At 42.0% G+C, this 25,855-nt stretch overlaps 1 protein-coding gene across 1 annotated transcript in view; it reads left to right on the top strand.

The window, feature by feature from the left end:
• The window catches only part of USP6NL (USP6 N-terminal like), a 134,660-nt gene that overhangs the window by 86,716 nt on the left and 22,089 nt on the right, over window positions 1-25,855 (top strand). The window contains exons 4-12 of the mRNA XM_066592060.1: window positions 1,231-1,270; window positions 4,068-4,148; window positions 4,538-4,645; window positions 5,651-5,760; window positions 7,527-7,575; window positions 12,876-12,996; window positions 13,155-13,249; window positions 15,759-15,824; window positions 24,264-24,363. Coding sequence (XP_066448157.1) covers window positions 1,231-1,270; window positions 4,068-4,148; window positions 4,538-4,645; window positions 5,651-5,760; window positions 7,527-7,575; window positions 12,876-12,996; window positions 13,155-13,249; window positions 15,759-15,824; window positions 24,264-24,363 — 770 coding nt within the window. The remainder of the gene's footprint in view (window positions 1-1,230; window positions 1,271-4,067; window positions 4,149-4,537; window positions 4,646-5,650; window positions 5,761-7,526; window positions 7,576-12,875; window positions 12,997-13,154; window positions 13,250-15,758; window positions 15,825-24,263; window positions 24,364-25,855) is intronic.

Consider the following 25,855-nt stretch of genomic DNA (forward strand, 5'->3'; position numbering starts at 1 on the left):
AGCCCATCAGTCTAATGCTGAAAGGTCTTGACAGCTCTTTTCAATATGCTTCGGTACAAGAAGGTTTGGCCAGTTGCAGCTTCATCCTCACAACGACAGCTTGATTTCTGGCAGATTCTGAAGTCAGACCTGCATTGATCCGCTGATCGCTGGGACAGCTTTAATATAAAAACATGCCATTTAGAGATGAGCGAGTGTACTCGCAAAGGCAAACTACTCGAGCGAGTAGTGCCTTATGCGAGTACCTGCCCGCTCGTCTCAAGATTCGGGTGCCGGCGGGGGAGAGCAGTGAGTTTCGGGGAGGGGGGGGGGGGGGGGGGGGGAAGGGTGAGGTGCCTTAGCAAGTACGCTCGCTCATCTCTAATGCCATTTTCATGAGCCCTCAAAAACAACTCGCTATAGCCCTGGTTGTTCCCCCTGAGGACGCTGCAATGCGAAACATGTCAGAGTGGCTATAGATTACATTTTAATTTTACATTGGTGGTGCTGACCTATTTATCTCTACATAGGCTTTTGGAAGTTGGCCATGCAGCCCTATGTTTTAGTGTGTATATGCACAATTACACACATGGCACTTACTGATGACGGCTGGTCACATCTCATTTGCTACCACCATTCGCCCCTTTATTTTAAAGATTATTTGATGTTGTCTTTGTCTTTTTGAATCCTAAAGTATTTAGATTATATTTTAGAGGATATTATCTATGGTTACCTTTTGCCATTAGAATTGTTTGTATGACCCGGAATATTCCTAGGGCAACTTCACAATATATTCCTAAGTTTTGCTTACTGGCCCCACAGCCCTTGCAAAAGCACCATGAAACCATTTATGTATGTTTCTATTGCTTTGAAGTTTTCATGCGGTATCGAGGATCAATACATGCTGCTCAGGAATAAAGTATGTACGTAGTCGGTGGGAGTGATCCAGAAACAGAGGCAGCTAGCTTGGGGAAGTTAGATTTGATGTGATTGCTTTTATTTCCGATGAGTTGGCAGGCAGACAAGGCCTTGTTAATGCAGCGTGCTCACAATGCATTTAATTGGGATAGAATCCCAAAAAATCTTCCTTTCACAAGTTAATAAAATGTAAAATCCAGCGGAGGCTTTGGGCTTTTAGTGCACGCTGTGGACGGTTATGTTCTGCTGAATGTCTGTGCTTCTACTGCCTCTAACTGGATGAGCAAATGTCATGCAGTCTGTTCAATCCCACTTATTTACTCTCCCTTTCAGCAACGAAGAGCTACCAATTCACGATGGAGCAATAGACAGGGTATGTATAGACCACGGTCGTTACATGGTTTTATGTTGTAGGGCTCTGTGTCTTATATATAGGGGATATAGGTTTATTGTCCTATTTATTTTTTGGCACATTTTTTTCCCATGCTGATTAGAAATGACTTATCAGATTTGCTATTTACAGTATTTTCTGTAAGTGATTCTTACAAAACATAACCTGTATCTTACAGAAACACTACATTTTCTCCCTACTGTAGTATACAATATCTGCAAATATTTACATAAATGTACCAAAATCTGCATACCTCCGTGTGGGTTTTGATGCTGAATTGAAAACTATTCAGTTTTGCTGGCAATTCTGCATTAAAATCGGCATTTACCGTATATACCGGCGTATAAGACGACTTTTGAACCCCCAAAAATCTGCTCTGAAGTCGGGGGTCGTCTTATACGCCGGTAATACAAAAAAAAGAAAAGGTCAAAAAAAAAAAAAAATCATTACTCCCCTCCCCCGGCGTTCTGCGGCGCTGCTGCACACACACGCCGTTAGCCAATCACAGCCATTCAATGACATCATTGAAAGCTGTGATTGGCTAACACACGCCGTCAGCCAATCACAGCCATTCAATGATGTCATTGAATGGCCGTGATTGGCTGAAGGCACGCGTGTTTTAGCCAATCACAGCTTTCAATGATGTCATTGAATGGCTGTGATTGGCTAACGGTGTGTGTTAGCTAATCACAGTATTAGCTTTCTGGAGGCGGGGATTTCAAGCCCTGCGTCCAGAAAGAAATGCTCTGCCGGGGACCAGGAGGGTGCGACATCCTGCAGCAGCGCCGCAGAACGCCGGGGGAGGTGAGTAATGATTTTTTTATTTTTTTTGCTCCGCTGTATTCCCGGCGTATAAGGTGACAGTTGGGGGGTCGTCTTATACGCCCCGTCGCCTTATACGCCGGAATATACGGTAGACTTGCGGCTGAATCTACCACTGCAGAAACTACCTTTGGCACTTATGGCTGTCATCGGTCCCTGTTGCATCTTTTTGGCAGCTGAAGGGCATGTAGAAGTCTATAGACTTCTCTGTTTCTCTCCTCAACTGCCAAGAAGAGCAGATGAGGAACAATAACAGCTGAAGAGCCGCAGCACTTGTTGTAGTACTTCTGCTTCTTCTTTCTAGCGATCGGTGGAGATCTCAGCACCTGGAGCCCCCACTGAAGTATAGATGTGACCACGTCAAAAGTTTTTTTTTTAAGTGCAGTTACTCTTTAAATATTTTGATTTCCCCCCCCCCCCCTCCCACACTCCTTTTGCTCGAGGACCTAGGGGGAGGGACATTCAGCGCATTCCCAGCAGCTCTGTGTGCCTTGACAAAAATATAAGCTCGGTTTCAACCAGGTTTTACCTTTGTGGTATAATTTACCCTGATCGATCTGGGTGGTTATGCACCTTCCTCCATAAGCCCTGCCCACTTTTTAAAAAAGTGGTGGGGCCTACGCTGAAGGCTGAAAAGTCGTGAAAGTTTTTTTGCACCAAATTCTGTGGCTTGACAAGCCAGAAAACTGACACAAGCCGCCTTAACAATGGGGCGAATTGTGTTTCTTTTACAAAAGGGGTTTTTCAGGTCATGACTTAAACTGTAAACTGCGTGTAAACGAAAAAAAATGTTGCACCCATCCACTTATGTTAAAGTATGGAGACTTTTCATACTATCCAACATACAATTCGATAGTTAACATTATTATAATTCACATATTTTATAGATATGTGAATTATAGGTGTAAGCCCTGACTGACTGGCCACTAATTCTCTAACTTCCCGGTGTTGTACAAACATGAAATTTGGCATGACCATTCTTTAGGTCCTAAATAAGAAAAGTAAAGGGGTTGCAACTCGATTATTCAATCCTAATAGCAAAAGTAAGTGCACCTCTTTGTAATGTAACTTCGTACAAGCGTAAAATATGGCACAAACATTCTTTAGGTCCTAAGTGGGAAAAGTGAAGGGGTCACAACTTGATTATTCAATGCTAATTGCAAAAGTAAGTGCACCCTTATGTAATGTAAGAGTCCAATGTTGTACAAGCGTGAAATTTGGCACGAGCATTCTTTAGTTCCTAAATAAGAAAAGTAACGGGGTCACAACTCTATTATTCAATGCTAATTGCAAAAGTAAGTGTATCCCTATGAAATGTAACTTCTTAGTGTCATACAAGCGTGAAATTTGGCACGAGCAGATGCTAAATGAGAAGAATGGAAGGGGTGGCACATTCTACAGACGGACATCAGTACATGCAGCCTGAGGAGAATCTAACGCTCCTCTAGGGGGTCTACATATTTTATTCCTCAGTTCTTCTAAATTAACCTTGACTTCATAACCTTTTTTGGCAAATAACGCGTAAACACCTGTATCAAATTAACTCGGGCGAAACCGGGTATATCAGCTAGTCTTTATATAAAGTAATCAGGACTACAAGTATGTCAGATTAAGCTGCTATTTGTGCTGCTAACCTTAAAATAGCTGTTTACATGAGCCAAAAGACTGCTGGCAGCTGTACAGCCAAGGGAGATAATCGGAAGGAGAATATAAAATTTGTAAGTGTATACTTCTACTGGAATATCAGTCCATTTGATTATGGAAGCCAGAGTAAAACGACCACAAATCTACTGAGGGGTAGAGCAAGGTGAAGAAACACTTTCATATATATTGAAAATGCTGTTCTTTGTCTTTTAACTATCATAGGAGAACTTCAAGTATAAGTGAGATTATATAACGTTACAAAATTTGAGAGGTTAACATGAGGTTGGCCAATGTGTCTACTTTGTCTTCATAGCAAAAGTTTCTAGAAATTGAGAGAACTTCCAAATGGCTGAAAATGTTGAAGAGCTGGGATAAGTACAAGAACACAGAGAAGGTAATGCATGTGACAGTTCTATATAGATTCTTTTGCAGTTTTTCTGTACTTTATTTTATGCACTGTATAAAATACTTATTGGAGCAGTTAAAACATTGATATCAATTTTGTATTAGTAGCCCTATTTATTTACATATTACCAATTTGATAAACCAACTTTCAGTTGTCTCAGGGCAAACCTTTTTCCCCCTAAAACCTTTAGACCCTTTTACTAAAACAGTTGTTGAAGGACCTAAAATGTTAATTTCTTTGCAGTTTTTGGTTAGCTTATGTATATGCATAGTCTAAAAGGTTCATTCATGCATAAACGTTTTTTTCTGGCTCTCTTGGAGTATCACATTATTATTGTTTTACCTTTTTTTTCCCCCTCCTGTTTTTCTATATTAAAGCTCCACAGAAGAGTATATAAAGGCCTTCCTCTTCAGCTGCGGGGTCAAGTATGGTCTCTAATACTGGAAGTCCCAAAATTAAAAGATGAGAAAAAAGATCTTTATATGGTAAAATTTTGTTTAACAATCTTATCTTTAAGCTACGTTCAAAAGGAATGGAAAAAATCTGCTGCTGATTTCAGCATATGCTTTGCTTACATTGACATCCATGGCAAAAATCTCCTGGTGACTTTACAGGATTGTAGTCCAGCTACAGATCTGAAAATCCACGGCATGCTTTGACATTCACACAGACTTTTTCTGCTACATGTATTGTTGCACCAAAAACCTACAACAAAAACACCAGATCTGTCCTTGCACATCTTTATTATACCAAGGGGTAGGGAAAGGTTAATTACACATGTACTGGCAGGGAAGCACTTCACTGGCAAAGGACATATGAGATACATCCTTGCTAATTATGGCTCGGTTTTGGACTGTATTGTAGCTAAAGCGTGGTTTTGTTTTGAAGCCAAGAACCTCTATCTGCGATACAGCATGAGAGAGCAGGTTGAAGTGGGAGTTGAATATACCTACAGCTCTCACTGCCTGTGTTTCTACAAGAGCTATCTCACACTAAATCACAGCTAAAGCATCTATAACAAGACCAAGATCATAGCTCCAGTTGTGATCTAGCCTGAGAAAGCAATTCAAAGTGCTTCAGCTGGCTCTCACTTCAGCCTTCATTGTGAAAAAGGGGGACTTGCTGACAGGCTGCTTGTAAAGAAAGAGGCAGCCTCCTGTCTGTCATTGTAGAACAGTAGATAACCACAGGGCTGGGCCAACATGAAGTTTTGTTCAGGTTTCCCCCCTACCTTTTATCAATCAGAGACCATAGGAAAAAGCGATAACCTATTTTGTTGGTAGCATTCTATTTTATACCTTCTGCCCTAATTTCCTGAACTCTTACAAGTAAATTTTATTTAGGCTTCTACTGCTGTTCCAGAATATGCAATCTACTATGAAGGTCCCATTCTGGATTGAAAGAATTTTAATGTATATGTAGGATATTAGCAGTAGTTATCTGATTTGCTGATATTTCTTAATCTACTCTGTATCCAATGTTTTTCTTAGATTTTGAAACGAAAAGCAAGAACTATTTCACCCGATATCAGGCAGATTGATCTGGATGTGAATCGAACGTTTCGTGACCACATAATGTTCAGAGATCGATATGGTGTTAAGTATGTACAGGCTTATATCCAATATGTGTAGCGAACCATCCAGTGTCATTCAAAATTGTTTTTTTCTTTGCACTCTTAAAATGAGGCAGCTTCAGTCATTTCTGGTAGTTGTGTGCAAATGCTGAAAACTAATTTTTGGCTGATCTCTCTGTAAAGCTCTTATACAACTTTCAATATGTACTGTGCATTCAGCATTTGTGCCAGGAGCCACTCCTAATGCATTCGCTGCATGTATCTTTAGAGCCTCATAGACTCAACAGACATGAATAAAAAACGTGCCTGCTGGACATGTGTACATCAGTACACCTTTAGGTCTTTTTCACATGGGCAACAGCGATATCGCTGCGAGAAAATTGCAGTGATATCACCGCTGTGTTCTGTGCGATATTGCTGCCTTTTCTCGTGGTGATATCGCAATTTCGTAGTGTTCTTTTGCTGGGATTTCTTTTAGGAGGGAAGGGGTTGAATATAAGGGCTACCCCGAAAATGACCCCTAGCTGCATTAAAAAAAACAACAAATAAATCACCTAACAGCCGCTGTCAGCTCTGACGCATGTCTTCTCTGCACGTCCCCGGCATTTATCTTCAGTCTTCAGGCAACGATTCCTGGTCAGGGGTTTGAAAAACCCTGCCTCCAGGAGACGCCTCCTCTGATTGGCTGAACCTCGGCGCTCAAGAACCAATCACAGCTATTCATTGAATGGCTTTGATTGGTTCTTGAGCGCCGCGGCTTAGCCAATCAGAGCCAGCGCTTCCTGGAGGCGGGGGTTTTGAACCTCCAATCCAGGAAGTGCTGACAGAAGACTTGCAACAAGTGCTGGGGACCTGCGAGGAGAAGTGCGGTGGACCTGACAGTGGCTATTGGGTGTTTTTTGTTTGTTTTTTTTCCCACAATATAGCAGGCTACTAAACATAGCTAATGTAAAGGAACCCATTGGAAAGCATGTACTTTACATATGTGATTTCTAGCGCTGGAGCATTGTGAGAAAATTGCGCGGTTTTGTCGCCCGTGTGAAACCGGCCATACTGAAAGGTGCTAAATGTAAGTTTTATACTGCTGTGCGTCTGGTGCTTGGATTATGAGATCCGGACACAACAGCAACCATTGCGAGCCCTATTGTTATTGCCACGAGTCTGACTGAATGGTTTGGGCTGCAAATTTGACAATAAATCAAATTGCTAGTCTATGCAAGTTTAAACAAATGGATACTAGAAATAAAATGTATAGTATGCTTCTTTACAAGGGCATTGTAACATCTAGAACACATTCCCTTTATTTCCACATGCCGCATACATGAAGAAGCACAGTCCAGAATTTAAACTTCTAAACACCCAGCGATTGGAGAAACTTTTAGATGCATTTATTGAAGCGTGCCTGTGACTCGAGGTTTACTATTTCAGTGCCAAGCTTTTTCTTTTCTTATCCATCAAGACAAATGCTCTTTCAATGAAGCCACTCGGTTGACTTGAATGTTACTGCAATGTGTATAGCTTTTGATCATCATAGATCCACTTATCATATTGAAGTTCTCTATGGCAGAAGTATAACCACTGGAAGTCTTCCAGGCTAAACTCTATTGAACAGAGCTGTCAGTACTTCTCGTATTGATTTTACATGCTTTTGTTCCTTTCAGCTTCTTGTTAGTTTATTGGAGCACCGCAAATGGCTTTTCACATATAAATTCCAATTTTATGGAATTTATTGAATGTGTTTTAAAGTAGCCTGAATGATGTATTACTACAAGTGTGTTTTTCTTCCTTCACAGGCAACAGGCTTTATTTCACGTGTTGGCAGCATATTCATTGTATAATACGGTAAGTGAATACTGGAGGGATAATAAGATTCCATTATCTTAAGATTTGAGGTGTGGCCACACGAGGCAGAAGAAAGAAAATGCAGCGACTCTGCTAGAAATTTTCAGCAGTAAAAAACCTCAGCAAATAATGATGTGTTTTGTCTGGGATTTAGTTGAGGAAATTCTGTGGATTTGGCACCAACGTCACTACTTGCGGCATTCATCCTGTCCACTAAAAATCTGCACTGCACATAATTTTCTGCATGGATTTCATGTGGATTTCTCCTGCAGCACGTGGATAAGATTTTTTTTTAAAAACTTTTCATCCACTTTGCTGCTGCTGTAAATGCTGCGGATTTTCCATGTGGAAAATCCACGGAGCACCTGACTCATGCGGCTGCAGCCTTGTTGTTGCCAGGTTTAAAAGCTCAGCTTCTGATGAGGAGGCTACAGTAGCTATAAAGTGCCTTGGATTGTCAGAAAAGAAGTGGGCACAGCAAGACAAAAAAACCCTTGTAAAAAATCCAGCCATATTGGATATTATTTGACCAAGTAGAAATTATGTGCTTGACAAAAAAAAAATCTGAGCTTGTCCTGTCTTACGGATTTTATCCAGAGCAAGGTCGGATTCACGTGGGCGAATGCGATAACAGGCTGAGAAACTCAGCCCGATATCACGCTTGCCAACATGCTTTTTTCACACACATGCGAGGCATTTTTCTTTCAAAAACGCCTTGTATCGCCTCTGTGAAATTGCGATCCTCGGGCACGTGTTGCACATTCGTCAAAAGATCGCAAGTGTTCCCGATTCATTTCAATGGGAAAGATCATAACGCACTTGCATGCACATCGCACAACATGCAGGTGCCATGAGATGTCTTTTAAAGGTCCAATTGAACACCGCGAGTGAGGCGTTTTGAGGGAATGCCATAAGATAGAACATGGTGCGATCTAATGCAAAAAATTGCTCACGTGAACAAGTCCATATTTGTGCGTCTTGCGGCGCATAAAACTTGTCAGTGTGAATGCAGCCTAAGAGTACCTTCACACGGGACGTTTTAGCTGCAAAATATCTGCTGCTGAATTTCTGTTGCACTTCTACAGATGGTCAGAATCAGTTTTGTGTAATCTGCAGCACTTTTTTGTTATGGAATTTAGTTTTTATGTGTGGATTTTCTGCTGCGGAATAGGTTGCTTTTTTGTGATATGGTAATAGCAGTTCCTGCTTCGGAGGTCACACTGGCCAACTTTATTAACAAACCTCACATGCTGATTTTCAAGTGGATTCAAAGCGCTTCTGCAGGTTCCACAACATAGAAATGCTGCCGATTTGTAAATCCATAATGTGGAGATTTGTAAAATCACAATCACTTGCTTTGGGTTTCAAATGCTGTGGAATTTCCAAAACAATTGCGCTATCCTAAATCCCCCAGCGTACACTGCTGGTGTGAAGGTAGCCTAAAGGCCTTGTAGACGGAACGAGTGTCGGGCAAACAATGCCTGAAACTCGTCCCCGCACATGCTCGCTCACGTGCTGCCGCACAGGAGCTAGTATCGCTGGCTCACTCCTCGCTCTCCCCGGCCGGTCAATACTGAACGGACGCTATTTACCCTGAACGATGAGCTATCTGCATGCTGCATAAATGATTGACGATGACCTGATTGCTCATCGTTTAGAATAAGTAGGCATCATGTACACAGTTGGGAAGCAGTATGGGACTCCTGCTGCGGCACAGTACTTTAGGGTTGATGCCAGATCTATGGAGCGACTATCCTCTAGAAGCCAAATCACAGTGAGGAGTATAAGTGCACTTATTTGTGTACTCAAATCATTGTCACTGTGTTAGTGATACTTTGTATCCATGCTCCAGGCTAATTCACATTGTGAGTGAGTCACTTGTTATGCTCTAGCCCACCCTGTGAGATTCCTCCTGACTTGGCATCAGTTCCAGTTAGTACGTAAAAATTGAGATGGATTGTACCCTCTTTGCCAGTATTTTGTCTTTAGCATAGTGTACCGAGTGTTGCCAAGGTAAGCAATCTGATTACGATGATGATTGATAGCCCAAATACCATCAAGAGACTGTTACCAAGTGGAGCTCAAGCCTCTAATGACACCCTGTACATGTTTTTTTTGTTTTGTTTTTCCATTTAAAATGTGTAGTTTACATGTGCAGTTTTACCTAAACCTCAATGCATATTATTTCTGACCGCTTGTATGTCTTGTCTTCATCCATAAGATTCTCTGCATTTGTACATTAGCATTTTGCTCCTTTTCTCCATATATGAAAGGAAATAAAACATTTGCTCAACGCAGAACCTGATGGTTTATCATTGATTCTCTGGTGTTTTTTATGGAAATAATGTGCAATTTCAAGAGGCCTAATTGTACAGAGTGATGAATACCCCAGTTCATCTGCATTAAATTATAGCTAAAGCACAGAAGGTGCTTGCTGGAAAATATGTTCACATATTGAGGAATTGGAACAGGTGGCAGGGGTAGAAGGTTCTGATAATTTTTCTAATCGCCCAACATGAAGCCTCTATATATAGATTGCACTACCTGGGCATAGAAGGTCTTGCAGGTCCCTTCTTCTGTGTTCGTATCCGCGGTTTTGCCATCTCTTCTGCAGGAACATCTGTGTGTAATTATCATGTTGGTCACAATGCGCAGAGAATTCACATTGCTTGGGGAACACTGCACATGCTAGATCTCTGTACAACCAGATGGTATTTCAGTGTATGCGAGAAATCTCTTGGCAAAAGTTCTGCATGGTGTCAAAACCAGACTTGTTAACCCTCCGAACCTGGCAACGTGTTGGAAGCATGAATAGCTACAGTTCCTGTGTGAAATTTAAAGGAAAAAAAATCTTTATTCACAGCCTTTAAAGCAAAAGATTAGCTATTATAATTATTAACCACATCATCAAATGTTGTGTAACAAATCCCTTTTGGATCTCCAGGATAGTTGTGTATGCAATGCATGTAGAGACCCCCACACTTGGCTGTGTAACTGGACACTTGTAGATTGCGCTCATGTAGAATTTAAATGGCCGTGTGTATGTGTATATAATATATACTGTATTAAAAATTATGGCTGACAGTATGTCTCCCAGGGGGGTCTTCACCCACCTTTGCTAGTGTCCTTATCAAATGTGCATTTTTGTGAGGATGTAGGAATTGGGCGAGAGGTTCTAATTGGTGTTCCCTGCTAAGTTTGCACTTTGAAAAGGAAAGTTTTTAAAACCTATCAGTGAGAATCAACAAGCCCAATAACGAATTGCAGGGTTTTGCATTTTTAGTTCTAGAACATCCTGCTTGGGGCTTTTTCACATCATAATTTCAACATCTATTAGGCCGGCTTCACCTCTGCATCAGAACCTGTGGCCAGAGGTTCCGTCACAGATCCAGCTCAAAATACTGAAAGAAAAGGCTCTGCATATGTACTTCTTTTTCTTCCATCCAAAAGCTGGGCGGAAATTAGTCAATGGAGTCCATTCAGCTCTGTTTGGTTCTGTCCAGAGACTAAGCCTTTCGGCCGCATGGATTCTCCTCTCCTGCTCCTAGAATGGAGCAGGAAAGCGGACACTCTTAGATGTATACTGGCTTGATGGGGACTAAAGTATCATTCTTTTGACCTTTTGTCGGGTGGATGGAGCCCAACAGATACACTTGGCGTATAAACCAACTGTAGGGCCATAACATGTGTCCCCTTATAGGAAACCACAGTTACAATTATGGAGTCTTGGATAGTTGAATTATAACTAACCTCAGTTGTAGTTGTGATCATATTCGATGTTACCAAGCTTTCCCAGATAAAAGTTTTAGAATCCTGGCATTTGAAAATGGCTGAAGGAATATGTACTGTTGTGTTTTTTGCTTTCTGGTTTATCAGGAGTTTTTTTACGTTCTTCACATGTGTACTGGGAGGTAATGTCTGTGTTTCCCAGAATGTGCAGTGCTATTTTTGTGATCAAAGCTACCAGAACCTTTACTCTTCAGCTAAACTCAGTGCTTCAGGATCAGTATAGATGCAGCAAAAGCTGAGAGATTTGGGGCACTCTTTTGGTTTGCTCCTCCTGGTAATGCATCTGCGTCTGAACCTCCGGCTGGAGCTTCCTACGTACATACAGCAAGGTTGAAAAGTGTTGTCAGTGGCACTCCAAACAAATCCACCCCGTGGGGAAGCGATCAATATAGGTGCATGCTCCTAAAATAAAGGCCTCAGACTCCTTGGCCCTCCATAAGTCATCCAGAATCAGCAAATCGGTGCAGGACTCAGGAGTTCAATCCAGGAGAAGCAGTTTAAAAGTTGTAGACTTTATTTTACTCCATTAAAATGCATGCAACGTTTCGACCGTGAGGGAGGTCTTTGTCAAGCATACATGCATGGATCACACACCACATATAAGTATACAAACAGAATACCCACAATCCAATCACAATACACCACGCCCCTAATGGTTTAACCTTTCTCATTGGTGTGGAGGATCCCATGGTAGGTGTAGCCATTTTGGACATAATAGCAGCACATGTGTATACCTAGATTAGGCTGCACGACAGTCCAGCATCTTCTCATTACGCACACGTCAACCAGCGTCCCATTCCCATACGTCATCAGCGACAGGGCAGCAAGGCAATCAGCGCATGCGCTAACAGGCTGCAATATCGCGGGATCTCCAGTACCTAATGGCACATACCACGCATGTGCCGTTGTCCCAGTCATGTGGATCACTGACATAAGCGCAAGAATACGCTAATCTCGTAAGATCACAGGGTTGTTTACCATAGATGCACCACCTCTGTAATTGGCATAGCATCACAGCATATGACACTTCTCCGCACCTCCATAGATTCCCAATCCTGCAAGATATAATGTTGCTTTCACTATAAGGAGGCCTTAGTATAGAAGTCCTACTATATGCCACAACTGGAGGTTCCATCGCAGATCCGGCTGGAACCCTATTATAGTCAATGGCGTCCACCCGCTGCTGTTCAGTTCCGTTCAGAGATGGAACCGTTCGGCCATGGGGACTCCCCTTTCCTGCTCCCTGAATGAAGCAGAAAAGCGGAATCCCCAGGAAAGGTGTGAAAGCACCCTAAATCAGCTGTGGGGAGCATTGTATTTAAAAAAAACCGTAACAAACAAATTCACTTTGTCTATGACTATTATACATGGATGTCGGGACTCTAGTCTCCACAGAGCCTTACTTTAAAAGTTAACCCACTTGAATGTTGAAGTGAGGGATCAATGAAGCATTTTGTTCTTGTGGGGTTTTTTTGTGCATGGTCTTATTCCTGTTTCATTCTCTCGTATAGGAGGTTGGATACTGTCAGGGCATGAGCCAGATTACTGCATTACTACTCATGTACATGAATGAAGAAGATGCCTTTTGGGCCCTCGTAAAATTGTTTTCTGGGCCTAAACATACATTGCATGGTAGGAATTGCTCTCCGTTATTTCACATAATTTAACGTAGCGTGATTTGTATCTTGGTTTGGAGTCTGTGTGATAAACCATCTGACCTGTCTATGTGAAATGCATATATAGTGCATGCATATATTTAACATACGTGCTTTTTTCCCCCTCTTTGGTAGGTTTCTTTGTCCCAGGGTTTCCAAAACTATTAAGATTTCAGGAACATCATGATAAAATAATGAAGAAATTTATGCCTAAACTTAAACAGCACTTTGTAAGTAAACTACTCGTCGTAGAAAAACTTTGTGGGCTGATGGGTTACTTTTATTGTTTCTAAAATGCCGATTTTCGCAACTTGCCCGACAGATCAGGCTTTCAGGATTTCCGTAGTATTGCACAGGTGTAATTATTGTCAGCACTTCAGGTATTCTCTATATGGGACATCCTCATGGCCTGTTGGTGGTGTGATGACTGGAGTTTGGAAAAGGCAATTTTTCACTGAAATGCAGCTTTTTTTCTTCTGTAATATATAAAAGGAAGACTTTACCTGTGGAGTTACAAACTTTAGAAAAGTAGAGCCACCCTATAAATACTTTTTTTTTCCTTGTGCAGATTGTTGAGCTATAGGCCACTTCTTTTTTTCACACTTAAAGTAAAAGATGAAATTCTGCTGGTTCCTTCTTGGAATCTGTATGTAGTTTGTCTGTACTCAACCAATTTATTTAGAGCGTCAGTCCAGCACAATTCTGGAAAATATTTTTAAAGCCAGAGACTCAAGTGATTTGATCTTTACCGGCATTAAGGTTGCAGTGACCTGTAGTCAACATGACCTCCACTTGTATTGTTTTCCCAGAATGTATGAGAAGCTGTGAGCCTGAATAACCCAGCCTTCATGTGCTTCTTTGGCCTCAGTCAAGCCTTGCAGTCCTTAGGTCCGGGGTTCAAGACTTCCCTCTTCCCAACTCTCCACATATCAACAAGAATTTCCAAGCTGCACTTTGATCCCCTTGTGTGATAAAATCGCTTTACAACTGATTGCCATTGTCCAGTGTAACTGTTATGGTTACTGACTGATGTGTTGAGCAGCCTGTGGAAGCCTGCCCTGCCAGCAGGGCTGTCGGTGAGCTGCGGTCCCTGTGTTGCAGCAGTGTTGGTTACCATAGTCTCCAGCAGTCAGTGTTAAATAAGGGAGGTTGATGTGACTAAATATCTTACACTATTGCATTACTGATTGAGATCCACAATAGTATCATACAATAATTGATGTATAAATTGCAAATAAACATGTAATTCTGCAAATTTCATCTAACGGAGCTTTATGGGAGAATAACTGCACTATGAAAGCTCTCCCTAGTTCTGTCATGCAACACAAAACTAGTGATTAGAGGGCAAATGATTACAAAAAAATTGCCTAGTCCCAAAAACCTAGGTGGGGTGGAAACAAGCTGAAATAGGCCGCAAGACGACAATCTATATCTAACGTACTATGTTTATAAATGATACAGGGTCAGAAAAATGTCCTCACCTTAGGGGGGGGGGGGGGGGGGGGGGGGTTGTAGATAATTGCCAAAAGCATTACATAGTGATTTTGCAGATTTCTTAAGAGCTTTACATGGATTTTGATTCTCTTTACTGGTATATTTTAAAGGGGATCTGTCATGTTGTGCATGGCTTCTTCTCTGTCTGCATCATGTGCTCAAGCAGGAGGCATTGAGCTTGACTGATTAGAGTGTTTGGGGAAAAGGTCCAGAATAACTAAAGCCCCATTTACACGCAATGATGATCGCTTAAAATTCGTTTAAACAATGGCTTTTGAGCGATCATAATTGCATGTAAATGCTTCCATTGTTTACTCTTCAGTTAAACAAGGATTTTTAGGTGAGCATAAAATCCATCGTTCAGCTGGAGAGAGATGGCAGGCTTGCATGCTATGTTCTCCACGGGAGCAGCTGACTACATTGTGTTTACCTGACAGCCCATGGCAGTCTGTGTGAAGGCAATGCAGCTGAGTGCAAAGTCCAGACCACATGCTGGGATTTGCAATCAGCTGCTGGAGACTCATTTACATGCAAATAAAGGTAATAAACTGCTAATGAACATCAGTTTCCATTAGCAGTTTATGTAAAACGAGCACTAAAACTGTCAATCTTTCAGTCGTTTCAAAGATTGTCTTTGCGTGTAAATGGGCCTTAACTTGTCTTATGTTTGTATTTCAGTCATCCCTGCTCTTTGGTCCTACTCTGTGACTGACAGCTATCTTTGACAGACTTCCCTGTATGACTGTATATACAATCATGGAGTAGGACCAACTTCTGAACTATTAAGCTAAGTGATCTAAATTTAGTGAAATACAAGTTATTTTGGATCCTTTCCCTCAAAACTATATATATTTTATATTCAGTTGGCTCAGTCCCTCCTGCTCTATAACATGCTGCCTGCAGGAAAGACACTATGTTCAACGTGGCAGCACCCCTTGAAGAAACTCCAAAAAGAAAGTGTCATTTTGAAATAGCATTTCATCGACTATTTTGTGCGTCTCTTCTGGGGCAGTAGACTAATACTACATCTTTTTATGAAAGTTACATCAGGGCAGCTGTTCTTGGCCACTGCTATAATAAATAGGGGGTTCACTTCTTTTGTTGTCTTCATTTGCAAACACAAAATACGAAGAAAAATGTTAAAATCCATTGTTCGATGTTCACATAGTTATTAGAATATATTCCTTCATTTTTACTTTGATCTGATAAAAACCTGAATGACTTGAATTATTTTCAATTTTCCAGGAAACTCAGGAACTCTATACAAGTCTTTATACAATGAAGTGGTTTTTCCAGTGCTTTCTAGATCGGGTAACTATGTTCATATTTGCATGTTGTCACCAAAAGGTTTATACTGTACAAAATTTTGGTAGTCTGGAAATTGGCTGACCAGCATGATGCTGGTATATAAGGGGTCCATATTTTGAATTTGTCTCCTAAATATATTTAATACAAGTACATTTTAGTAAGTAATTTTAGTTTTAAGAATCGGCAAATAGTTTTCCCTCTTGTGTTCCAACGCGCATAACTTTTTTTTCCATCCATGCGCTGGAGACGAGTTCTAGGTTTTATAGCTACCAATTTCGGGTGTGTATAATTTCTATATAAATGCATTGAATATTTTTTTTAATTCAATTTTTCCTGGGGTCAATGGAAAAAACCCAACTATTTTCATAAGTATTTCTTTTAATGCTGTTCCCTATGTGGTATACGTATGCTAACTTTATTCTGCAGCTCATTTATATAGGTTTCATGTTTTACTACTTTTGCACAAGAGAAACTTTCTAAAAAAATTTTTAAACTGTCTGCATGGAACAAGTTCTCATCTTCTCACTACTTTTTTGGTAAAAAAAAAGATCTCCCTATTTCAAAAGTGCAAATTTACGTTTTGTGTTTTATAAGGCCTCCCTCACACAGGTGTTTTCATACAGCCTTAAGTGCTGTGCTAAACTCTGTACAATGCTTCCATTCATTTAAATGGGGCTGCTTACACAAGCATTAAAGCACAGAGTTTTCAACGCTGCGCTTTGAAAGCGATGGGTGTTCTATTTTTGGCTGTTTTCGGCACTTCGTCACCCATTGAAATGATTGAGTAGTAGTTTTAGCGCAGCTGAAAATGCAGCACAACTTGGCTCCACATTTTTGGCAATGTTAGACGAAGGTTGCTACCCTGATTTTCAGGCGCGGGGGGGGGGGCCCTATCTCAAAAGCAATACTCTCCCAGCTGGCGCCGTCTGGGTGACTCCTGCTGCTCTCTGGAGCTCCGGGTAGGCTTCAGAGTACTTGTAATCATCGACAGAACATCTCTTGATGGTAACAGGATTTGAAGACCCCGCCTCCAGCAAGAGGTTGCTCTTATTGGCTAAGTCAGTGCTCAGAGAACCAATCACAGCCATTAAAGGAATGGCTCTGATTGGTGCATCGAGCGCTGGCTCTGATTAGCTCAGCCAATCTGAGCCATCTCTTGCTGGAGATGGGGTCTTCAAACTCCAAGCAATAAAGTGTCAGCAGCACTCACCAGAACCCAAACCTGGGTGGAGTGGATCAGATGCACACTTTATTGGATCAGTCTTCAAACCCTGTTACCTTCAAGAGATGCTCTGTCAGCAATGACAAGTGCCCAGAATCCTGCTGGGATGCCGGAGAACAGTGGAAAGGATTCATATTTTTGTATATATCTTATTAACTTAACCTGAACATGTACTTTCCAATCAGCAGCACATTATTCAAAGCTTCTTGGAAAAAAATAGGTTCCCTTTTCTATGTATACATTTATTTCCATTTGTGGCAATTTAAATAACATAGTATTCATATGCAGAATTCTAATTATACTCTTGTTAAAATCAGAAAAGCCTGCAGATTGTTATGCTTGACTTCTTCAAGTTGGGCTTTGTTACTTTTAAAGGGAATGTGTCATTAAAAAATGACCTATTATGTAAAACACATTTTTGTATTAAACATATTTTTAAGAATTTTTGGTTATTATCTTTTTAGCTTTCGGTCACAATTTTTAATTAAAAAAAAAATATCCTGAAATCCTGCATTTTTCACACTGACCACAGAGTTTAATACTATTCTGTCCCTTACTGATCTGTAGAGAAAGCTTTGCTGCAATCCTCTCACTAATCAAGCTACTAACGACCACTTGTCCGTTATATGTATGTGTGTGGGTGCTTCTCATGCTCCGCCCCTGGTGACCTTATCGTAGGTCCTACAACCTATATAAAACACAGAGTTGACCGACAGAAGAACAACAAAGTTAGGGCTCTTGGAAGGGGAGGACAAAAATAACAAAATGAGAATACAACCAAGCCGTTATCTCAAACACAACTCAGCGGTCCTGACAGAAGACACTGACCTACCGCCACCACAGAAATCCCGTGGGCTGAGGGAACTGCGGTGATGTCACTGCTGTGGGGGGAGTCATTGTTCCGTTTGGTAAAGTACTCTATACAGATAGTCCCCTACTTGCGAACAGGTTCTGTTCCAGGAGCCTGTTTCCAAGTACATTTGTTCGTATGTCCGTACAAATGCTTGTCTGGAGCAGGATCGTGGGTGGATCCCGCTTCATACAACGTCGGGTGCAGGCTGTTCTTACAGCGGACACCCGGCGGCAGCAGTTCCGACAAGCCGCGCCGCTCGTCGGAACTGTTAACACTTAAATGCCGCTGTCCGAATAGACAGCAGTATTTAAAGCGTTAACTGTTCCGATGAGTGGCGTGGCTCGTCGGAACTGCTGCCGCCGGGTGTCTGCTATAAGAACTACCTGCACTCAACGTTCAGGGGTCCCGTACAGTGTCCCGTGATAAGATCGCGGGGCGCTGTGCGGTTGCTAGGCAGCCGGGGGCCTTCTGAAAGGCCCCTGGGCTGCCTATGCAGAGGGCCTATCAAGCCCACAGCTTTATAGCCGCTCTGCATAGGCAGCCCTAGGGCCCTTCAGAAGGCCCTCGGCTGCCTAGCAACCACAGAGTGTCCTGCGATCTGACCGGACAGGCTTGATAGAAGCCTGTCCGGTCCCTGCACAGTATAATGTAATGCCATAGTATTACATCATACTGTGCAGGACAGATTGTTTGCATCTTGCGAAGTTCGTAACTTGAACGTTCGCAAGTAGGGAACTATCTGTACTGAATAAGCCGACAGCAGCCATCACGACCTATGATGTCACGGTCATGTCAACACCTGTGTGGGTGGGTCAGGGATCACATGACCAGGGTCTGATCACTGTATCCAGGAGTCTGCTGAGCTAGTGATGTCTGGAAATCAGCATGGGTGTACCACAGCTGTGTGTGTGAATTAGGATGCATGTAGTAGAGCTGTGTGTGTTAGAAACACTGGTACTATAATTTCCGAATAATTACTAGGGTTCCATATTGACGGACGACAGTCTAAACGACTGCGCGAGCACTGATGTCACCACAAGGTTGTTGGTGCTCCTGCAGAGTGTTTAGACAGGCAGATCACCGCTGGATCGTGGGCTTATTGCTCAGTACTTCATGTTTTATGTGAAGCGCTGAGTGGGGAGTGTGATTGAAAGTTAGCGACCAGCGAACTGTAAACGAATAGTGCTCGATGGCTGTGGATTTAGATGTGACGATTATCTAGCAAATCAGTTCATTTGAACGAATTTTGCGCTATAATCGACCCGTGTAAATGGCCCTTTACATCACTGGCAGGATTACACTGAAAGATAAACGCCTATATGTAGATAACACAGGATTCACTATTCACAATTGGTGCTGAACTGTGACTATTTACTTCCCCTCCTTGCAAAATGACCCCCGCACAGGTTGCAGAGCATTTCTAGAACAGTCTCCCATACAAAGTAAGAAAAAAAAGTGGTTTAGAAAAATAAAAAATGTTTTAATAAATATAAACAAAATTAGTCATCTAGTAACTTTTTTAACCCCTTAGTGACGAAGCCTGTTTACGCCTTAGTGACGGAGCCAAATTTTGGAAATCTGACATGTCACTTAACATATCATAACTCCGTGAAGGCTTTACATATCCTTGTGATTCTGACAATGTTTTTTCGCCACATGTTGTACTTCATTTAGGTGGTAAAAATAGACCCATAGAATTTGTGTATATTTATTAACCCCTTCATGACATGGCCTATTTTGGGCTTAAGGACACAACAATTTTTGGCGGATTTTCTTCTCCGTTTATCAAAAGCCATAACTTTTTTATTTTTCCGTCGACGCGGCCGTATGAGGGCTTGTTTTTTGCGTGGCGAACTGTAGTTTTTATCGATGCCAATTTTGGGTACATAGACTATATTGTAAAATTTTTTTATTTTTTTTTTTTAATGATAGCAGAGAGAGAAAACGCATCAATTCTGCCATAGATTTTATTTTTATTTTTTTACACCGTTAATCATGCAGCATAAATGAGACTTTCCATTTTTTCTGCAGACCGGTACGGTTACAACGATACCAAAATTCTAACATTTTTTTTAGGTTTTCCCACTTTTCTGCAATAAAAACCCCTTTTTTTTGGAAATCTTTTTTCTATTCTAAATTGCTGCATTCAAAGTCACGTAACTTTTTTATTTTTTGATGTACAGAGCTCTATGAGGGCTTATTTTTTGCGAGACGAGCTGTAGATTTTATTGGTACCATTTTGGCGTACATACGGCTTTTTTGATCACTTTTATTGCGTTTTTAGTGAGGCAAAATGCTAAAAATGAGCATTTTGCCTGTTTTTTAGCTTTTTTTTAAGCGTTTTTTTCCGTGCACAGTCAAAAGCATGTGCAACTTATTGTACACATCGTTACGGACGCGACAATACCAAATATGTGGGGTTTTATTTTTTTTTACCTTTTTTTATGCTAATCTGAGAAAAAGCATAAAAAATGGTTTTTTTACTCTTTTTTTTACATCTTTTTTAATTCATTTTTTAAATCTTTCTTTTTTTTTACACTGTTTGTGTCCCTCTGAGGGACTTTAACCACTGCCCTGATGATCGCTGGTATAAGGCATGGCAGAGCTACTGCTCTCCCATGCCTTATCGCTCATACAGCGATCTCAGGCATAGGCAATACAGGACGCCAGTGTCTGGCGTCCTGTTGCCATGGTGACAGGCCGGGCTCTCGCGATGACATCGCGAGTTCCGGCCGGAGACACAGAGGGAGCCGCGCTCCCGCTGTGAACTCTTTCCCTGCCGCGATCTACTTAGATCGCGGCAGGGAAGGGGTTAACAGTGGCGGGCGCATCTCTGATGTCCCCCCGCTGTTGCAGCGAGACGCCGGCTCCCGCTGCAGGATAGCGCTGGATCATATGTGATCCCGCGCTATCTCCAGGACGTAAGTTTACGCCCTGTTGCGGGAAGTACCCCGCTCCCAGGACGTAAACTTACGCCCTGCAGCGGGAATGGGTTAAAACCGCCAAAAATGGGAAAATTTTGAAAAAATTGTCATTTTTTTCACATTTTCAACTGTAATATCTCAAATATGTGCAAACATACTGTATAAATTTTTGCTCAGATTTATATTTCCATCTGTTCACTTTATTCTGCATGCACGTTTGAAAAACTTTCGTTTTTTTTTAACCATTTAGGAGACGTACAAATTTAACATTAATTATTAACATTTTGAGGAACACTTTATTTTCCGGCACCAAGCCAAGATTGCAAAGGCTCATAGGTGTCAGAATTATAGATAACCCCACAAATGACCCCATTTTAAAAACTACACCCCTTAGTGTATTCACTGAGGGGGGTCAGGAGTATTTTGACCCCACAGTTTCTTTTCAGGAATTAATGCAATTTAGAGTAGAAAAAATAAAGATAAAATATCATATTTTTGCAAATACGTAATTTTTAACAAACCATTTTTTTCTATAGTGCACATAAAAAGGAGGATTTACACCTCAAAATACCCCCGTTTGTCCCGTGTTCAGAAACATACCCATTGTGGCCCTAATCTTCTGTCTGTGTACACAACGGGGCCAAAACCGAAAGGAGCAGCCGGTGGCTTTCAGATCAGACATTTTGCTTGAAGTCGTTTTAGGCCCCATTGCTCACTTGTAGACCCCTCGAGCGGCCAAAACGCGGAGGACCCCAGCAAATGACCTCATTTTGGAAACTAGACCTCTTGGCACATTAATCTAGGGGTGTACTGCGTATTTTGACCCAACAGTTTTTGAATGAATCAAAGCAAAGCAGAAGGAAAAAATTACGATTTTTGTTTTTTTATCAATTATGTCATTTTAAAAACAGTTTTTTTTTGACAGCAGACATATGAATGGAGGCTTTCACCCAAAAATGGATACCCCCATTTGTCCCATGTTCAGAAACATACCCATTGTGGCCCTAATCTTCTGTGCGTATGCACAACCGGGCCCAAACTGGAAGGAGCAGCAGGTGGTTTTCAGAACAGACATTTTGCTTGAAGGCGTTTTAGGCTCCATTGCCCACTTGTAGACCCCGTGAGCGACCAAAACGACAGAGGACCCCCACAAATGACCCCATTTTAAAAACTAGACCCCTTAACGCATTCATCTAGCGGTGTACTGCGTATTTTGACTTCACCGTTTGTAAATGAATCAAAGCAAAGCAGAAGGAAAAAATAACTATTTTTGTTTTTTTGGCAATTATGTCATTTTAAAAATAGTCTTTTTTTGTACAGCATAAATAGGAATGAAGACGTTCACCCCAAAATGTATACCCCCATTTGTCCCTTGTTCAAAAACACACCCATTGTGGCCCTAATCTTCTGTCTGGATGCACAACGGGGCCCAAACTGAACGGAGCGTCAAACTTTAACTGTCTTTTGACTTTTACGTGATCGCCATTATCCATTGGATAATGGCAATCACGTGACCGAAGATGCTCCCCGCGGCCCCCCGTGACATCTCTAAGCTCTTGGCTACCTTTAGTAGCCAGGAGCAAGGAAATTTTAAATTTCCTCTTGCCCTCCCCAGCTTCTGCGCTTGCGTCCGCCAGTTTGGCGATGGGCGCATGCGCCAAAACTTGTGGAAGGTCCTCGGATAAGGATCCCGTCAGGGGACCTCGCCAGTGGCCTTATTTAAGTAAATTCACCTCCCCTCACGGATCCGATCTGTAACGGGAGGTGAAAATTGAGCTTTTTCTTACTTTTACGTGATCGATCACGTGACTGGAAAAAGCGTACCGTGGTACCCCATGAAATCTCCAGGCTCTTGGCTACATTTAGTAGCCAGGTGCGGGGAGACTTTAAATTACCGCGCCAATTTGCGGGTTTTGCGCCTGCGTCCGCCATTTTGGTGACAGACGCTTGCGCAGAAGCTGGGCAAGGTCCGCGGATAAATCTGGGGGCTTAAGGTACCTAATTTCATCTCCCCTCATGGATCATATCCATGAGGGGAGATGAAACAAACTTTTTATCTTTTTTTTTATTTTTATTTTTTTACACTTTTTAAACGTTTTTTTACTTTTACATGATCGCTGCTATCCATTGGATAGCAGCGATCGTGTGACCGGGAACCGCATACAGCGGTTCCCGGTGACAGCTCCCTGCTCTCGGCTACTCATTCTAGCCGGGAGCAGGGAGTTTTAAAATTTCCCGGGCCTCCCGGCTCTCTGCGCGTGACGTAATGCGTCTGGCGCGCATGCGCAGACGCCGGCGGCAGGGCCGGGGAGAACAGTGAAGATGCCGGTCGCTGCGGAGGACCGGGGGTGAGTACTCTCAGCTCCCCTTACGGATACGATCCGTAAGGGAAGCTGAAATCTTAATTGTTTTGAACTTTTCATAGACTTTAACGCAATCGCCGGTATCCGGTGGATATCGGCGATCGCGTTACCGGGGGTGGGGTCCCGCGGCCCGGGATGACAGCTCCATGTAACCTCCGGTAACCAGCAGCATGGAGCTATCGCGTCCTGAGCCTGCAGGGCTGTCATTCCTAGAGGATGCATAAAACTACGTCCTCTAGGAATAAAGCCCAGCCGGCCAGGACGTGGAATCCCGATGGGGCGGTCACTAAGGGGTTAATGTTCTGTACTGCTAGTCAGGTTGACCTCCTAAGATGGAGAAAAAGATGTCCCCACCACCCCTATGCCCCTTAAATAAATAAATCTCTTCTGCTCGTCATTTTCAGAGGACTCTAGAACTGCTTTTGTGTCCTGGATGGATTTCACCTACTTTTTATAAGCCAGCTTCATGGATAGCGGATTTTCTGCAGCGGAAAATCGGCTGTGGATTTTATTGCAGATCCCTGTCAAATTCCACATGTCATGTGCAGATTTTAGTACTGATTTTTACACTGATTTCACCAGCTCATTTGAAGAGATGAAATTCGCTTGGAATTCCGCAGCCTAAATCCACATTCTGCAAATTTGAAATTCACACCGTTTAACGAATCTCATCTACGTGGTGTGGAAAATCTGCATAGAATTGACCATCTCATTCGCATGGCTTCTGCTCTAAATGCTGTGGAAATTTCCCCCTTAAAATCTGCTGCAAGTATGCTGCATATAATCATACCCTTATGAACGCTTATTTATACAGCCCCCATTTCCAATGTTTTGTATTCTGTTTGGGTTATTCTCTATAGTTCTTATTGAACAAACTGCATTTATACCGGTAGATGGCAACAGAAAAGTACTTTCTCTCTTCCTACCATCAATAGTTGCTACCTTTTCCTGCTTACAGCTGCCATACCCGAAGGTTTATGATTTATATAGCATGATCATTCTTTGTTTTGGTAGAAGTCTATGAATAAGTGCAGCATGGAATGGCACAACACAGTCTTATATTGTTTTTCACCTATGTAGACTCCTTTCACTCTAAACCTGAGGATATGGGACATTTACATACTTGAAGGTGACAGAATTCTCACTGCGATGTCCTACACAATTCTGAAGCTGCATAAAAGTAAGTTCTTTTTAATTGTAAACCCTTTAGCAGTTACCTATGTTTTGTTTTATCTTGCTCAAAAAAAAGTGTTCTGTGATATTTGTTTTCTTCAATCCAGACATTGCTCATTTATATAACCTCATTTTTTTAGAATTCACTTTTTAGCTTGCTGTCATATAGTAATCAGCTGACTTTTTGTATGGCCTGTATTATTCGCGTTGTTTTTGCTACTTTGGCACATGCCCTTATTTTACCCTTTTGTGTGTGCATTCTCCCTCAAGGATTCCAACAGTTAGCAGATTGCAATTCCTTACTGCCAATGCTGCCAGCCTGTAGAGGAGTGTTCTGGCATCTCTTACTGAGCAAAACATCCAAAGTCAGGGTGTATTTACTTATTAAAACCCTGAATGGATGGCTATAGAAAATAAGGTACACTTTTTTTTTTTTTTTCCCGTTCATACACTTCTGAAATCTAAATGCACGGGGGCACATTTAATTAAAAAAAGTTACATATTTTAACACATACAATCCTATGCATCAAAATGTGCGTCTTTATGCAATTTTACGCTCGCCCTGTCACACTTTATATACAATTTTTTTTAAAAAGTGGGTAGGGCTTAAAGGTGTTGTCTAGTTGTAAATAATTGGCCTGTCTGTAGGGCCTTTTGTACTAAACAATTATTCAGTATCTCGCTGGATTGTATGATGATCGTTCAGTGTATGCACTGCCAGCTACTAAATGGCAAACTATAATTTGTTTGCTTATCATTTGTCATTCAGTTTAGGCAGACATAGGCCACCTGCAGACGGCCGGGTCGGATCCCCTTGTGGGAATTTTCGCAGCAGGATCCGACCCGCGCCCCTGCAGTAAGCAGTGCGGCTCCCTTTCATCTGAGTCTTCTCCTCTCTGTGATGTGCCAGCTGCCACCCAGCCGGCACATGCACAGAGCCGGCACGTCAGGAGTGACATTTCTGTGTGGGCCTCCGCGAAACCCGCACAGAAATAGAACATACCGTGATTTGTTTTCCGCATGTTTTCTGTGTGTATTTTCACGCGGACAAATCACGGCCGTCTGCATAGAATTGCGTTTTGTAATGCAATCCTATACAGGCGGGCACGGGCGGAAATTCTGCAGGAAATCCAGCTGCGGAATTTCCGCCCGTGTTTAGCAAACGTAAGAAGCAAATGATAGTCTGCCTGTATAGTCTGCCTGTATAAACAGGCAATCGCTCATCAATGAACAACTGATTGGCTGTTAACTGTGAACAGGCATGGGTAGACTTAAGCAATTCCATGTCAATCGTCCTGTCTAAGCGGACCCTTACGACAGGCCATTAATACTAGATTGGTGGCAATGTTAGGAGGTGCGACCACTCGCGGCTGTCCCGTTGACTATAATTTACTCCAGCAACTTATATCTACACCAGATGGTAGATTTCATATTTGGCACATGGATGGCTCAATACATTTGGTGCATTTCATGCTTGCTCAGTGTTTGCCTAAATCGGT

The sequence above is a fragment of the Eleutherodactylus coqui genome, chromosome 2 (genome assembly GCF_035609145.1).
Source record: "Eleutherodactylus coqui strain aEleCoq1 chromosome 2, aEleCoq1.hap1, whole genome shotgun sequence".
In the NCBI taxonomy this organism is placed as follows: Eukaryota; Metazoa; Chordata; class Amphibia; order Anura; family Eleutherodactylidae; genus Eleutherodactylus; species Eleutherodactylus coqui.